The sequence below is a fragment of the Dermacentor variabilis genome, unplaced genomic scaffold (assembly GCF_050947875.1).
Source record: "Dermacentor variabilis isolate Ectoservices unplaced genomic scaffold, ASM5094787v1 scaffold_13, whole genome shotgun sequence".
Lineage (NCBI taxonomy): Eukaryota > Metazoa > Arthropoda > Arachnida > Ixodida > Ixodidae > Dermacentor > Dermacentor variabilis.
The window spans coordinates 3,627,683-3,646,086 of record NW_027460291.1 but is presented as its reverse complement, the minus strand read 5'-3'; the positions used below and the strand labels follow the sequence as shown (position 1 = coordinate 3,646,086).

The 18,404-nt window shown below is 42.8% G+C and overlaps 1 protein-coding gene across 1 annotated transcript in view; it reads left to right on the top strand.

The window, feature by feature from the left end:
• Positions 1-17,917, top strand: part of LOC142566787 (uncharacterized) — a 34,662-nt gene extending 16,745 nt beyond the window's left edge. Inside the window, exons 2-5 of the mRNA XM_075677673.1 lie at positions 6,570-6,707; positions 12,061-12,180; positions 13,467-13,727; positions 17,136-17,917. Of these exons, the coding sequence (XP_075533788.1) occupies positions 6,575-6,707; positions 12,061-12,180; positions 13,467-13,727; positions 17,136-17,917 (1,296 nt within the window). The 5' untranslated portion in view covers positions 6,570-6,574. The remainder of the gene's footprint in view (positions 1-6,569; positions 6,708-12,060; positions 12,181-13,466; positions 13,728-17,135) is intronic.
• The last annotated feature ends 487 nt before the right edge of the window (positions 17,918-18,404 follow it).

Below are 18,404 nucleotides of genomic sequence, written 5' to 3'. Positions count from 1 at the left end.
TAATAATAATATTTGGGGTTTTACGTGCCAAAACCACTTTCTGATTATGAGGCACGCCGTAGTGGAGGACTCCGGAAATTTTGACCGCCTGGGGTTCTTTAACGTGCACCTAAATCTAAGCACACTGGTGTTTTCGCATTTCGCCCCCATCGAAATGCGGCCGCCGTGGCCGGGATTCGATCCCGCGACCTCGTGCTCAGCAGCCCAACACCATAGCCACTGAGCAACCTGTTTTGCAAGTTGTCTGGCCATTGCATAGCGACGCGTACGGCAGTACAAGGCATTCATGTTTTGGCACAGGCGTGGTGTGGATTTGTGGACGGATATTGGTAGTTCCTTATTGCTGTAATGTGGCCACATGGGATACCCAAAGCCATGTAGCACCTTCCTACAGACTTTCTTGTTGAGACATGAGGGCCGCGATCCTCAGCTCTTCAAAGGTCATGTGGATTCCTAAGGCGAGAAGCCGATCCGTGCGTGTGCCTGTTAGTAGTCCGAGAGCAGCCTTGTCCGAGAAGGCTTAAGATAAAAAGCATGCATGTCGGCATTGCCTTTTATTAAATTTTTCGCGGGCTGCCATTCTCAATATTGTTAGGAATAATTTTGTAACGGATGGAAGACCTGGTATAAGCAACCTTAGCGATAGAATGTTGTGACAATATAAACCGCTTATACTACATGTCATATAGCATGGCATATAGCATACATGTACTTAAATATATATGAACCTCCCGACGAAATCGACGGCAAATCGCTTGGAGTGTCCATATAATTGCTATCGCAATACAAACTTAAAATATCTTTTTGCAAACAGATCTTGAGACCTGTTTGGAAACAACATTTAGGCTCAGGAATTAGGCCTTGACGCGGATGTCTTGGACATGCAAAATTAGTAACTTCCTGTGACAACTGCTTTGCATCTGTCTACGTATGCATCAACACTTCTAAAAGCAGCTGTTAAAACACAAATAGGCTCAAGATGTGTACGTCCATCCGTTGTGATGATGTGATAATGTCAACGACGCACGCGGCGCACATTTGCTCAACATCAACGCAAGCTTACAATACCGTAGTGCACATGTGACAACACATTTATGTCCTGTGATACTATGCTAACACTGCACATACTAATGCATGTAAGGTACTCCCTAATCTCATAAAAGTAAGGCACATTGCCGCTCTCGAACGAAATTTCTGCAAGGCCCCATTATGAAGCCCAACGATAGTTTTTGCTAGCTTCGCAGTTTCTGGTAAAGATAACCGTGGACCAAGAAAGCGTTAGACAGACAGCCAGGCACCGACGGAGACTACAGAAGACGCAAAACTTGCCCAGTGTAACAATATAAACATAGGGAAGCAAGGCTTACTTACCTGCCAGGGCATGTACAAAGGCCGGGTAGCAGCCTTCAGTAGCGCCGTCTTCGCTACACCAGTGTGCCTGGACTTCTCTTGACTTTGAGAAGTCTTCTTCGTCCTCTGGCTCGAACGACTTTATGAGCCGCACAGGCAATATCGCGCGGTAGTTGTCGCGGTATTTAATGTAGGCAAGCATTTCTACACGCGGCAACAGCAACAACGGCGCCTCAACACACACCTACACGGCTACGGCTACAACCACGGAGTGGCTACAACTTTGTCTCCGCCCGCGTACAACGTCACAGACACCCCACAACGAAAGCTTCCTGTAACTTCCTGTACTTTGCTGTGGCCTGGCCGTCCTAGCTTAAATAGTTCATGAAAATAATATTAATAATATCGACTGATGTGTTAACCTCCAAAATTTGCCTTAGACCGCACCGGCAGATTTCGGAGGGCATGTTCGATCGGTTTCTGTTTCGTTGCGCGAAATCGCTCGCGCGCATTTTGAGATTGGACGCAGCACATGTACATGTCGGTGAGATTATTGGCCATATGAGGAGTAAAATACAACCACAGGTTAAAAAAAATTAAGGGCAATATAAACGTGTGTAACTCCTCGTTTGTTCATGCCCTTCACTTTCATCATACGCCCATAAATTCGCTGGAAAGGCTCTTGTGTTCGATTTTGGGTGACCATTTAGTTCGTTCCAACGCCTCACATGCATGAATATATAGCTTGATTATTTGTATTCTCTTTGTTTGTAAAGATGTGCCGCTTATGAAAGTGCGCCGATTGCCTTTTTGCTACACTCATCTTCCTCTCATCCTGTACGTATCTCTTAAATCATTTTCTCAATCACCTCGCGCAGGCAAGTAAACCGGAATTCTTTGTTTTGAATTCATCCCTTGGGCCCAGATAATAAGGCTACAATAATGTTACATCAAACAATGGGCATGAAGTCTCATCGACTTTCGCGTACGTCGGGTGCGTGCTTTCATGGACGCGTCCAATCGGCAGCTAATGTTTATCCGCTACAAACTGTAGGACTTCTTTCCGCTCTTGGTTGCGTCTTAACTTCACAGAATCATGTTTACTTGTTTTAATTTCCGTTACAAAAGTCACAATGTTAGCGATATTAATTGTAATTTTGTTGTTGAACTATTGCACATCCATTAGTTCAGTTATTGTACATTTCAGTTTTGAGTTTAACGGGCCGGGATCTCTGTTTTGAAAAGTGTGAGTCAACTGCGGCTCCTCTCTGCGCCATCATTCGTTCACGAAACATAGTCAACGCTGATACCTGGCAAAGGGATATGTAACAACACTATCGAAGCTTGACACCGCGAAGGTCATGCACGGAATAATTAAGTGCAGATGAAAACGTTTCTTTGCTGCGACACGGATGTTTCAGGCGCAACAATGCCGTCGGCGTGATGTCCCCACTACTGACGTCCTCTGTCAGTGGTCCCACTCGACGACGCATGGGGCACTCCCATGCGGAGAGGACCTCCATGCAGAGACCGATACCATTTGGCTCCAAGGAAGGAGCGAAGTGAACGCATCGTCAGTGCACTAAGATAGGCTAATAAAATTAAAGGTAAATCGCCTCGATGTCGCTTTCCATGCTCTGCTAGCATACGAACGTATGTTTCCCGCACCTGCTCAATCGGTTGCTGCATCCACTGCTGTCAGCAGAATGGGCACGCAGCTAATGGGACAATTAAGCTTTCTAATTAACCTGATCTGTACATTTCACTTGGCGTCGCGATTGTTTCCCACCGTGCGCCAATTAGATGAGCATACGCCACAGGCAACGCTCCTCCCTCTCCTCGACCATATCGCTTCATGAGACCGTGCAGAGCCTGCTAGAGCGCTTATAAGCAGGCAATTAATGCCATTGAAGCAGGATATATATTACCTTGTGTACTGTGCCACGCCAAATTGGCGCGTGCCTGCGTGTATATACGTAGAACATCGTCCGAGGAGCCCTTTGGGCAAAACTGCTTATATATTTTTAATTACCTTCGTACGTGCGCACGCACACACACACATCGTTTTTTTTTGCATTGCATAAGTCGATCAGACGAATTAAGGAGTGCGCAGCCACTGATTTAATGCGAACTATATCTCCGGCCGTGCGGCCGGGCCAGGCTGCGTGTCCTCAAATTTCTCTGAAAATATAGCTCTCTTAAGAGCTTCAAACACATATGAGTCCATATATATATATATATATATATATATATATATATATATATATATATATATATATATATATATATATATATATATATATATATATATATATATATATATATATATAGAGAGAGAGAGAGAGAGAGAGAGAGAGAGAGAGAGCCTGATACAGATCGAATTCAATTTGCAGAAGGGAGCCAATCGCAGTGGCACGCTTCTATATCCAAATCGGGCTCGATCGCGATCAGTAGTGCGCCGCGTGACATCAATTGATGGTACGTGGCGTCGTTCAGACCGCGTACGCTTTATATTCATATACGACGACTTTCCACCTGTAGTGCGAGGTTTCTGTAAGCAGCGCATAACTTCCTCTGTGACACGGCATGTTAATGTCCGCTGCGGACCGGCATGTTAATGCAAATTTTATACTTGAAGCGATTGGCGTAGGTAATATCTTTATATCCTCCACACGACAAATTTTGCTAAGACAAATGCTGGAAGACCGTGATCCAAGCTCGAAATTTCGTCTGCACATGACGAGATGTAATCACATTTAACTGTGTTTAATTCATAGCATGCAAACGTTACAGGACATTTCAGCGCTGGCAAATTGCAATTTCACCAAGCATTATTGGGAAATAAATTTCTGTCACGTACGGCAAAACACGAACCGTGCGTCACGTGCGGAAGAAAGGTAAAAATACAGCATCCTGCATATTTCGCTGCGTACGTTCGAAAAAGGGTTTTGCGCTCACCGCAGCACGGCTTTTGCAAAAATTTTGCAGAAATATCGCATCTTGTAGTCTACGTCGTTCAGTATAAGACTTGGCACAGTTACTTAACTGGCTTTTAAGAAAAAAGTGCAAATTTGCCTACACCTAGGATTATGTAAGCTACCGCCGCGACGGTGCAAGCGTAAACTTTTTTCGCCACCTGCCGACAGCTGCAGAAAACAGCCTTTTAAGGAGGGCTGACGCGTGTTGCCCACTTCTGGAACATGGAACTGCCCTCCGCGAAGCGCTGCTTTCTGCAGCTACCGACAGGCCGCGAAGCAAGTTTATGCTTACGCCGTCGCGGCAGCAGTTCCCTTCTTAAAAACCAGGCAATTAACTGTGCCAAGTGGTATATTAAACAACGTAGACTCCAAAATGCGGTTTTCTTGCAAAATATTAGCAATAACCGTGCAGCGGAGAGCACAAAACCTTCTTTTCGAACCTACGCAGCGAAATATGCAGGACCTGTACATTGCTTGGTGGCATTCGCCGCTCCTCTATTTCAGAGAGGATGCTAGTGGTATCTGTCTATAATTGAAGTAATGATTGTCTGGTTGGTCTAGTGGTGTTACCAACGCGGCTTCCTGTTGGCTTCTTTCCGCAAGCGGGAATAGAGCGCTCTTTATTCTGTGGGAAAGCAGTGGCTATTGCGTGATCGTTCGGTGTTTATCATCACCTTAGCGTGCACCGAAAGCAAGCGATGACCGAGAATTCCGCTATAAAGCGGCGTAAAGTGTACTTAGACCAGGATGGCTACTTCGACGTGCCGACCTCTACTTGGTATAGGCATGAAAAGGTGCACACCGTCGCCGTCGCATCGGCAACCTCACGGGCACCATCTACGAGCGTCGGCATCAGTGTGCAGTCGGGAAGCGCGACAGAGGCTTCGCCTAACACATCGCCATGTGGGTCAAATGACGGATACAACAACGCAGTTTCTTCGGACCACGACGGCAGCGACAACTTCATATTCGACACTGATGACGAACCCGACGAGAGGAACAGCTCAAGTGAAGTGGCACTTCCGAAAATTGGGACAGCTCTGACGGTAACGACGAATACGTTACTAACAAATCCTTTGATGATGACACGTTGCCGTCCTGGTTTGCGCAGTACGGCGGCGAAAGATTGCCGCACTCAAATGTAACAAAGGCGGCAGCAATAGCAGCAGTAATGTCGTTTGCGGTGTCTCATGGTTTGACGTGGACAGCACTGGGCGACCTAGCGAACCTGATAAACTTTCTTGCTGGCACAGATGCCTTGCCTCCGAGCAAATTCACTTTTCGGAAGCTCTGGGCGGGAGACATGCGGGATATTGTGCAGCATCACTTTTATTGTGAACCATGCAAACGCGTCATGACAACGCATGGCAATTCTACTGAGTGCAGCAGCTGTCACAGTGTCAGAACAACCCAGTCATTAAAAAATGAAGGTTGCTTCTTCTTCATTCTTAACCTGGCAACGCAACTCAGGCTTATGATTCAACGGACCAAAGAGGAACTACATGAAAGCCTTGAAGCACTGCAGCACCCGTCATCTACCGTTACTGATATTACCAGGGGTCAGTGCTACAGCAGGCTGAGGGAAGTACAGAACCTTCGCCCTGATGACTTGACATTGACAATAAATACTGATGGGAGCCCTGTATGGAAATCTTCGAAGACGTCAGTGTGGCCCCTGCAATTTATTCTTAATGAACTGCCACCGCATTTGCGATTTAACCACCCGGTTCTTGCAGGGCTCTGGTTTGGTAAAAAGCATCCAGAGATGCAACTGTTCCTTGAGGGGTTCGTTAATGAAGTAAACTGCTCAGGGGCAGTGAAGTGGGCTCACAAAGGAGACGTTCATGTGTCAAAGCCTCATGTATTGTGTGTCTCCGTTGATGCACCTGCGAGGGCATGTGTGCAGAACATGGTGACCTTCAATGGATATTTTGGTTGCACATGGTGCCTGATTCAAGGAGAGCACCGAGAAGGTAAGTAAAATATCTTATATTTCTATCAGTCTCTGAAAAATGACTAATATGTATGTTTCTTAAAAATGTGAAAGTTATTCTTGGAGCGTGTAATGCACAGAATATGTTATACGGATATATACACTTTATAAAATACTGGTATTTCATATAATTATGCTGACTATATGGTGCAATCTAAACATGATGATGCAGGCGCTGGATGTTAGTGACAAAATCATACTTTGTTACTTTCACTTACGTTATTGTTTCACTGTTTTATGTGCATTAGGGAGCATGCGGTACACAACGGTGTCTTCTGTGGAACAAAGAACTTCAGACCGTGTCAAGAGTGAGATGCATCTGGCAAGCAGGTTTAGAGACACCATCAATGGCTTAAAGGGGCCTTCAGCCTTGATGAACTTGAAAGGTGAGTGAGGAGCATTGAAGCCCTAATTCCTTTTCTAATTGCAGTAATACCTGTGTCACATGGACTTGGCTCAAAGATTTCAGTCAAGGGTCACTGAAACTGCCAACCTCTGTCAAACTCGAAAGAGTTGTGATGCTGCCGCACGACACTTCATAACTGCTATCAAGAGTTTCACCTTATGAAGGAGTGGGACGTTGGTTGCCACACTAAATCTGCACAAAAAAATAGACAAAAACACTATCATTTCTAGCACTATCGTCGCATATGTAGATTGTTTTTATCTATATAGCAGCACCCATTTCGTCGTTATGTCAAAAGACTGTCTGTTCGATGCCTTTAGAAGTGCATGCGTGACACTGGTATAGATTCTTGGCTTCACAGCTTTTCTGCTTCTACACTTTGGGCAGTGCAAATAATTCACTGCTGTACATGTCCATAACATAAACCACATGCAACATGTTTTAGTGATAATTGTTTTCAACAGGACTGACTCTTGGGCTGTAGTAGGTCTTGCATTATTATGATGGTACATTAGCGCTTGTCCTCTTGTTCTTTGTGTCTGTTATTAATTTGCGCTAGTCTACCTTGAGTATATTAATCTTCAATTATACCAAATATGTGATTCGAGGCAAAGTAATAATTTTTTTCTGCAAATAATTCATGGGGGTGGCAGACATCACATTTTGTGTGTCAAATTCTAGAAGCTAATATTTATATATAACTAAATTTCTTAAGGTAACTGCCAGTATAGCAAGTTTAAGAGCCTCGTATATGGTTTTGTAGTCTCATGGCAGAAGTTGGGGACCTGTGTGCACAGCATGGGTACTTGTTAAAAACTCTTCACGTTCACCTAGTTAAAAATGTTAGACTCAAAATTGTGAAAATGTTAAAGTGCGAAACACACAGGACAAAAAAAAAAGACACAGACAGCACGAGCACTAGCTTACAACTCATGTCAAAAGGAAGCTGTCCACTGCTGGCGTACTTAAGCACATGCGCAAAAACAATCACGATCACTGAAGTTTCCTTGGCAGAGGCTGAGAATACGTGATCCTAAACTGACATGAAAAAAGAAAGCTAATATAAACTTGGAAAGGACCACAAACTAGACAGAAATATCTTTTTTTTAACAAGTGCCTTCTGAGGACATACCTGAAGGAGCTTATCACCCACTAAATAAAAACAATTCTTTCTCAGTTAATGACACAGATGGCATACTAGCAACTGCCCCCATCCCCCACCTAATCAGCTCTGATGCCTCAGTTTGATCATGCAAACATTTTACGCCGTACCTAGAAATAATCTTCTCCACACAGTTTCGTTACACAATCATTCTACACCGCGCCAAAAAAAAAGGGAGGCAGCATGAGTTTCCCGAGTGGCTGCTTTTTGTGTGGAAGCTAGAAATAAGGTGTAACCAAAATATGCAAGAAAAAGCATGCAGAAAAGTATCTTGTTTGTCACAGCAACGTTTTCTACTTGATCGGAGGGGCAGTTGTACAAAAAAATATCTGACAGAACATGCAAATTCTTTTAAGAGCGAGGTAGGTACTAATCTTGCCATGCATTGCAGCTAGTGCAAGTGTAATTCTGAAGACGTATTCTTGGATGATCACTTTCCACGAGCCTGTCACCTTCACCTGATTTTAATAATATTTGGGGTTTTACGTGCCAAAACCACTTTCTGATTATGAGGCACGCCGTAGTGGAGGACTCCGGAAATTTTGACCACCTGGGGTTCTTTAACGTGCACCTAAATCTAAGCACACGGGTGTTTTCGCATTTCGCCCCCATCGGAATGCGGCCGCCGTGGCCGGGATTCGATCCCGCGACCTCGTGCTCAGCAGCCCAACACCATAGCCACTGAGCAACCACGGCGGGTATTCACCTGATTTTGTACATGGCAAGTTCGGCGACTAGAGAAGTTTCAAGCAGGCTGTACTGAAGGTGATATCTCTGAAAGTGACTGTCCGAGAATGTGTCCTCAGATTTCCACGGGTGCCTTGATTGTGCGAAAAAAATTGTGAGGTGAGTGCCCGAGAAATATTTGAAGCAGTTTTGATACATAAGAAGGCTTCATTATAGCATGCAAAATCTTGGTCTCATGAAAGTAATCTGGAAAGGCTGCCTCCTTTTCTGTGGGAAAATATCGCAGACAAGAAACTGTAATGAGGACAAGGATAAGGAGTAGTTCGACAAGACGAAGTAAGGACGACAGACAAGGTGCTGAACTAACAACCACTGGTTTATTGTGGAAAATGCAATATATACAAAACACAGGTTGAGCGCAGAACACCAATGAAAACAGTGCCTGCGCCGGGAAAGGAATAAATAAATTACATCACGTGCAGCGTCATAGCAGGCTCTCATGTTTTTAACGAATAGTTCATCTCACAGCTACGCACGGAAACAGGGTACACTGATGGTTGAGTTTCCATGTGATTAGTTAAAAAATGCTTCGCTTATCTCACATGCACTTTGCTCTGTACATCTACATAATATTGTGCATTTATCAAAGAGGTTAGCAGCTGCACTCTTTGCAGTTCTGGGATAAATGACTGGGTAGACACACTTTCAGTGAGTAGTATGCAGGCTCTCTCAGCCGGTCATTCAAATATCAGCCTGTTTTGCTTATGTAGCCGCGTTTGCACCTTTTGCGAGTAAAATATATTTTTGACATCTTTCAATTGGTAATAAACCCTTCGGTGCTAACAATCGAGCATCCCTCCGACAATAAGATAAGGTTTTTAGACGTCGAGATATTGGTTCGAATTCATCACCACTTAGTTGGACATACGATGTTATTATTTAATCTTTATATAAATGACCTCCGTAACATTTCTTCCTCACCTAATATCATCATGTACGCAGACGATACTAATCTTTTTTTTGCAAATTCTTCCTTGCAATGCTTACCAAAAGAAATAAATGATTATCTAAATTTATTATCTGAATGGCTCTACATCAAGAAACTGCAATTGAATGTCAGCAAAACCAAATATATGATATTTAAACCGATAAACAAGCCATTGCCTGTTAATATAACTGTTCTATTTCAAGCAAAAAGGCTAGAACAAGTAACAACACAAAAGTTTTTGGGGGTATGGTTCCAAGAGAACCTCTCCTGGGATAATCATGTCAATAAGCTTAGCAATGATCTTAGCAAAGTAGTAGGCTGTATGTATAAAATAGGCGATCTAATACCTTTATGGCTAAAGAAAGCAATATACTTTGTCCTTTTTTACTCGAAGCTAACTTATTGTGTCTTGATTCGGGGAACAACTATGATAAGTTATTAAGCTTGCAAAAACGAGTAGTCCGAATTTTTGAAAACTACCATGGTAGGCCGCGTGACTTACCCACACACAATCTCTTCGGCAAACATTTACGAGCAAATCAAGTATTTTATTAGAGATTATTCTTACATATAAAAAAGCACAGGCTCCATGTCAGCATACCCACTTCTCGATACCCATTACGTTATCAAATCAAGAAAATACCATTCACGCATACTAACTACGGACGTCAGGATATAAACTATCAAATACCAAGGCTACTAAACATCGTTGAGCAAAAAATTTATTTCTGTGCACCTAATTTTAAGCAATGTATAAAAAATCTTCTCATACACAATCAAATTATTTATGCATAAAATGCTATCGCACTAAGATTTTTTTAGGCACTTTATATGTTTTCCTTAATCTGTGCTGTAATGTGAATGCACAAACAAAAATTGAAGCATAAATGTCTTTTTCACAAAGTCATTGTATAATGTACACATTATCTTCTTTATTTGCCTTTTTCATACATTGGATCATCATGTAAGCCAAACGCGCTTAGGAGCAAGAGCCCTTGTCAGGCCTAATGGCCTTTAGCTCTTGTTTCCTCTTTCTGTAATGAAGAAAGAGAATAAACTTCAAACTACACTAAACAATCCACGCTCAAAGAAAAGTATTGCAGTCTCCTGCCTCAGATCATCTCTGACCCGTTCATGCCACCACAAGGTGGTTAGTAGCTTCATGCACCAAGTACACTGTGTTACTCAGGCTGGATATCCTATGGCCCTGCTGACTGCTCTTTCAAAAAGGCTTTTGGTGATCCTGACCAGATGAAGGGCAGGGCGCGAAACACAGGACAAAGAACCTCATGCAAGCGGAGCCGTCATACCCTATGTCCGTGAGGTCTAGTATAGATTAAAAGAAGGTTGCAGGAAAAATAGGCATGTGTGTTTTGTACAGCGCAAGGAACAAGCTCTCAGCACTATGCTGCAAACTCAAGAAGGAAAGCCCAAGGAAAATCATTGGTGAAAAAAACACGGAACGCCATTTGTTGACTACACATACGCAGTTCTATAAGATTTCACTGAAGTGTGGACACTGCAACTAGGCCACACAGGCCGATGTTTGAACGACCGGCTGAGAGAGCACATATACTCACTGAAAGTGTCTGTACCCAGTCATTTAGCCCCGCACTGGAAAGAATGCGGCTGCCAACATCTCTGTGATAAATGCAGAATATTAGGTAGATATACAGAGCAAAGAACACGTCCGGTTTGTGAGGCGTGTTTTATCCAGTCGTGTGGAATCTCCTGGGTCAGTGTACCCTTTGTTTCCCTGCATAACTGGGAGATTAACTATTAGTTAAAAACATGACAGCCTGCTATGACGCCAGATGTGATGTGATGATTTCATTCCTTTCCCGGTGCAGATACCATGTTCTTTTTTTGGTCTTCTGAACTCGGCCTGTGTTTTGTACATATTTGATTTCCCGCAATAAACCTGTGGTTGTTAGTTCCGCATCTTGTCTGTCATCCTCACTTCACCCCATCCAAGCGCTGTTTGTTTGCATCCTAATGATGTACCAACCAGCCGAGATCAGTACACTCCTTAAGGAACGGTAAGTTAGCAGTGACATTCATATTGCAGTTTGATGCAAAAAAAAAGAAAGGGCAAATGTAGGCACAGTATGATAATAGAGAAATCTGTATCAAGACTCATCGAGGGGGGAGAAATCAAACATTAAGTTCCGAGGTGACCGCGCTTTGTATTTCAAGAAACAGGAATGATACACAGCTCGTACAAAAGGTTGCCGCCAGTTTGTTCTGATCATTTTTGAGAAACAAATTTTCTCAAGCCCCTGGGAGAGAGGGCAAAAGCAGGCATGAAGGGGCATTGTTCTGAACTAAAACAATGGAATCCTCTATGTTTAAATGGGAAACACTTTGCGAATCAGCATTGCTATCCAACCTGGGGGAGTGCTTTGCCACGTGCCTGTGCGTTGAAGCTCATAATAAGTGTAATAGTGAAACTAAGGGGTGTATGTTTTCTTACATAAGCTACATGCGTTCATTCAGGTCTGGACCTTGTGAACGGCTACAGCGTTGAGTACATGCACTGTGTCCTACAAGGTGTTGCAAAGCAGCTGACAGAAACCATCCTGTCAAGTTCAAATTCTGATGAGCGCTTCTATTCAGGTAATGTGACTCTTTCCATTGCCATTTATTTTGTAATATTTTGATTACATAGTGAAATTACAAGATGCTTCACTTGTAGAATAAGGTGGATTCACAAAGCAAACAATGTCACCAAATGAAATTGCCTGACTGTGTGTCATGGGATTTTGCATCATCAATTTGATGTTTTGTACTTGTTCACAATTGTGATAGATCCTTAAGTATGTTTCACTGGATATTTTTGGTGCATAAAAGTGCACTTGTCCTGGTTATGAATATTTCTTTGACATTTTAGAAGGTGCATTACCATCTCCATTGCGTTTGCAAGCATCTGTTGATATGGGAGCAGTGTTTGTAAAGCATGACATTAGCAGGATCACATACTCCCAAGCCGCGACACAGCTGAGCTTTCATTTTGTGGACTTTTATTCCTAGTCAAGTTGCTTGCTTAGGTCTTTTGTACTTGTCTGCTTTCACAATTTTCTCTTCCAGAAAGTGGCAATCGTTAGTGTATCATCTCGTGTGTATGACTCTACCTTGAGAAATAGCTACTCAATCTACACTGCCATGTTTGCTTGTACATACAACTACTGCAGAAAACTTAAATGAATAGAGCAACCGGAATGCATGAAAATTGCTTACTTTCAGGGGCATAGCCAGAGGGTAGCACATTAGGCATGTTCCCCTCCCCCTGAAAAATGTTATATATATATACACCACTACACCACTGCTTAGCTTTAACATTCAAACTAGCACTTCTGCAATCAATGACTTGTCTGTTTTGGTTGTTCATCTGCACTCTTTAAAAACTTTACATCCTTTGGGGCTTATCTTCTCCCACAACAATAATCGTCATCTGCCTTGCTTGTGTTTTCTTTTTTGAAAACTTGGTGCTCGCTACTTTCTTGTCGAAAATGCTGTGCCACACTGATGACTCGCAAGCTGTTCGTGACTTGGAAGTACTGGGCTCGCAGCATTAAAGAAAGGGAATGTGGGCAAGACAGATGATGATTATCATTGTGGGGTAAGATACGACCCAAAGGGTGTAAACATTTTTAAGAGAGCATGTTTTCAACCGATTCTCCCATCACCAAGGACAAGAAATTTTTATGTGTAGTATTTTTTAACTGAAAAGAGTGCTATGTTTTAATGTCCCAGAAATAAAATATTGCACTTCCTTATGACAATTTTTAGGCATGTAATGCTGTTTATTTTGATCTATTTTGAGCAGTGCATCCACTTGTTTGCATAGATTTGTCGCGTCACGCTGATGAAATAATTAAATTAGGTCGCGTTGTCTGTTATAGGTGCACCATCAGCCCTTTCCAAAATAGATGCACGGCTGTTGTCCATCAAGCCACCTCACTGCATTACAAGGCTGCCACGGTCTGTTCATGAAAGAAGCCATTGGAAGGCATCTGAATGGAGAAACTGGCTCCTTTTCTATGCTCTGCCTTGCCTTAATGAAATTCTGCATCATGAGTACTGGAGGCACCTTTCCAAGCTTTGTGAGGGTATATATATCCTCCTTCAAGAGGAACTCACCATTCTTGAAATTGACAAAGCTGGTAAGATCCTAAAAGATGTGCTACTGCATGCATGCAAGCCAAGTTTGAACTCAACACCTTATGTGAGCTTATGGTAATGTTTGCAGATACTCCGCACACAGACTATCAGTCCACGGTTTGTACTGTAGTGAGTTAACCTGTTGAATCTTTCAGCGCTTGTATGACCAAAACGATGTCCACATAGCAGAGATCTTGAAGACGAGCATGGCAAATAAGGTGAAACATGCTAGACATTATATTTCTACAGAAACCTGCAAGGTGGAGAGAAGTAATTATTTAATAAAGGCAAAATGAGACATGCACCCAAACATTGCAGTTGCTTCGGAGGACACCCATGCAGGTTCCTCGAAAGAAAAGCCTCACAGTTGAACAAAAATTCATCCTGGTCCAGGGCTCAAACCCAGGACCACCACCTTCCTGGGGCAGCCACTCTACCATATGAGCTTGGGCTAGGACGAGGATGAATTTTTCTTCAACTGCGAGGCTTTTCTTTCGAGGAACCTGCATGGGTTTCCTTTGTAGCAATTGCTACGTTTGGGTGCATGGCACATTTTCCCTTTATTAAAGGAACAAGGTAGCCACTGATTTATTTAGAGTTGGCAGAGTGAACCTATACCAGTAGCTGATGAGATAAGCCTTCTTACACATAGGAAAAACAGGCATAAAAATGTAATATACAGCATGCATAGCGCCATATATTTTTTTTTCTGCAACATGCAGAGAAATTAAAAGGTCGTTAATGGAGCTAGTGACCTCCTTTATGCAAGTACGGCTATGGAAGTTCCCTTGAGACAGTCCCACTCTTTGTTAGCATCTTGATTTCTCAAGAGTGACTGAGGTACCAGACGGGGTGTATTGGTAAATGTGTACTTCCTTTATTCCTGATGAACAAATTATTCTCCCATGCACAAGCTCAATGACCAGCCTGGCAAAATGTGTTTGCAGAATTTTATGTGTGTAACATGGTACACTACATAGATGTTTGCTTCTTCCTGTAGTAATTTTTCTTTTTCTGGCTGCCTCAAATCAACTCATAGGGGCTACAAGATTCTGCCAGCACTCTGTATGTTCTGCCTTTGTAGCTTATGTATGTACAGACCACGCCAGGCTTTGCTGTTCTTTCTGACACCAGTGGCTTTATTGTGCTCCTATGCATCGCATTCTTTGGGATATTCTCAGTAATTGGGATCGAACTAAACAAGTCTGCTGCAGCCAACCTACGTATTTGCTCGAATCTTGGCTGACCCCCGAATGTCTGAAACCATAAATAAAAAAACTTACCTCGAATGTAGGCCAAAAAACAAGTGAGGGCAGTGTCTACAAAATGAAAACAGCACTTATTCAGTATGAACATGCCGAGCTCAGTCTATGTCATTGCTGCTAGCCTCGTACGCTTGCGGATGCATACCAACGCATGTGCAGACAGTGCTGCACAGCGCGATCTCCGTAAACTCGGCGCGATCTCGGTAAACCACTCCTCTCTGTTATCACATGCGTATCTTCCTTATTGCCGTCATCTCCTCGTTGCGGCAAATGCAAAAAGCATCTCTTATTGCCCCTCCAACAACGGGCGTTTTTCTCATCGATGCCCAATTCCGGTCTGGCTTGAATGTTTGTTGATGCCTCTGCGGCTAGCACAATGTTTCGACTAAAAGCGGCACTGCAGTGTCATCACCTAATTGGTGGCATTGCGATAATACCGCGCCGCACACCGATACGACACAGGTCAAAATGGCAACGTCGTCGCTCGTGTACTTCAGTTGTCTACTGGTGTGGCTAGTTGTGGCTACGATACTGACTTTTCTAGATGGCGCTAGCTATGCACCACCTAATTGGCACCATATTTAATATGTTCAATGACAAACTGGCATGTTTTCAAAATCCTCGAACCTAAGCTGACCCTAGAGCTTGGCATATGACGATTTGAAAAAAAATAAACTATTCGCCTAGATTCAAATAAATGCGGTATTTTCTTGGTTATGGAAGCTGCCCTGCATCATGAAGGGCACAGCCTCAGCAGCAAAGAGTTCATATGCAGAGTTGTGTTGGAGTGTGCATCTATTATATGGTAGCAGACCTTTCTGAGCCTTTGTTTGGTGACAAAAGCAAACATGTTCTCAGGATACCTTCAAGTTGCTGTCCAATAATTGCTAAAGTTATTGTGGAACTAGCTCACCTATCAACGAAAGTTAATTCAGTGTTCAAAGATGCTTAGACTTTGTTTCTTTGTAGGTTGGTATGTTAAAGGAAGTTCTTTTAATATAATTAAAGTTTCAGCACACCTAAGAACATTTTAAGAACATGTCTGGGTGTGCACAAAGGTTGAAAACTTGCACTGCCAGCACATGACAAGAAAATACGACGCAGGATGGAAGCCATGCAAGAAGTGGTGGCACTAATTTCATTGTAAAAACATTTTGTTAAAAATGATAAGTCAACTGAAGCTTCAAAGGAGCTCGTAAAAGTAATTGTTAGGCGCACCAGATAAATTCCATAATGAAATTCCTCCATTCTTGTCAGTGCAATCCTTGACTGTGGTACAAACAAAGCATATGTGTACCAATTGTTAGCATCACCCAATAATGTACATTGAATATGGTAGTCACATGTAAGAAGCCGATCAAATCATTATAATTTTTTGTGTAAGGATTTACCTTCAGGCTGGCTGTTTCTTTGTACCTCTTGGTCATGAAAGTTGTGTGTAAAGCAAAACTTACAAACTTACATATATTTACCAGGCCTGACCAGCTCAAGCCATTTGCACATCAACTCGGGCTTTCCTCCTATTTGTAGCACCTGTCCTAACTGGAGTGAACGTTTCTGTGATGACAGCTAGGGGAAAGGCTATTATTGTAGGCACAAAAATATTACAGAACTGTCCATCTTGGCTTATGGAATCTTGGGTCACCGCTTCCGAAAAAAATGCGCAGTAGTTGTTATGTCTTTATGTCATAGAAATTTATTATGAGTCTTCTGCACCTTTTTTGATTTGCTTGTATATGTTAACACAGCTAACTTTGTGTAGAGCACTTGTCTTGTCTGTTGTGCTCATATTTGTTGTTTCACTTATTTGTTTTCTCTTATAAGCCATGCACCTGCCGGCCCTGCAATGCAGAGCAAATTTCCGTGAAATGTTGAAATTTCTTCTTTCCTGGTCAGGTTACGACCGCACTTTAGATGACAAAAGCTGGGGTTGCTTATGGCGAGACTGTTGGGCCTACATGTTAAACTTTGGAAAAGCACTGTATTCCTTCTAAATATCAGACTGGTTTCAGTGCACAAACCCTGTAGGGATGTTTTCATGTCGAGCAGTGTGAGAGTACATGTGTATGCCTTTAGGCATTGTTTATCTGCAAATATTTAAAACAAATTGAGCCATGCCCTGTTTAAAACTATTTTGCTTTTCAGAGTCTCTTCTCAAGAACTTTGTGTCAAGGTGTGAAGCATTATATGGTGTGGCATTCATGACATATAATGTCCACGCACTCCTCCACCTTGGAAACTGTGCCCGTTCCCTTGGGCCCCTTTGGGCACATTCTGCCTTCGTGTTTGAAGGGGGAAATGGCACCATTGTGCGGCAGATTTCCGCAGCAAAGGGCCTTCCGGACCAAATTGTAGAACGAGTCGTCATGTCTCAGCAGCTGCAGCGTCTACTTAGAAGTCCACTTCTAGCTTCTGAAGAAAAAAGGTTGTGCAATGGCTTTCTTGGATATTCACCTGTTAAAAACTTTTTGTGTGTAGATGGCTTATCACTGTTGGGCACAGGTAAGAAGACAGTGCTCAGTGCTGAAGAGCAGGATGCACTGTATAGTCGGTGTGGAGTGGCTGTGTCCGATGCTGTGGAATATGAGCGATTTGTGCAAAAGAAGGAAGTTTTCCAAAGCACTGGATTCAGAAGACCTTCAAAATCTGATACGACCTTTGTGCGGACATATGCTGGGTGCTATGCACGAATTGAGAAAATACTTGTGCTTCAGGAGAGAGGCTGCTGCTATGTTATCTGCAGACCAGTAATTATAGCAGATGTTCGTGCCATTCCTCCTCACATAAAGGAGTGTCTTCTTTCGTGTGATGGAACGCGCGACGTGATCATGCCTGATGAAATTGTTGACAGTTGTTTGTGTATAGATTGTGTGCAAGAAGATAAAATGTTCATTTGTGACCTGCCGAACAAGATTGAAAGGGATTGAAGGGACACTAAAGAGAAAAATGAGTTTAGCTGTATTAGTAATTAACCGTTCCTCATTACCAAAAACAAAGTGTCTAAAGCTACTGTGGAATGGAAGATCCATAAGGAAAACACTCTACAGCAACTGCATTCCACAAATCTCCTTGCTGCTTTCAGAATACTAGGGTTCAAACATGTAGCGAGCTGCTTATCACACATGTATACCAACCCGTCATCACACAAGTGAAGTGGCATCCTGCACAAACAAGAGGGATGAGTATGTGCTGCAGCACACTTCAACGCCAATCGGTGCTAGCACAGCAGAAGGCTTGCTGTTGTAACGAAAGAGCCATTTACAAGTGATATACAAATATACAAATATACAAATACAATACAAATAAGTTAGAAGAGAATGTTTGTAAAGCGCACAAGAATGTGCCTTCGAAATACTGAAATCAACAAAAATAATGCAGCAGAGGCCTGAACAGTTTCCAGGTAATGGTTAATAT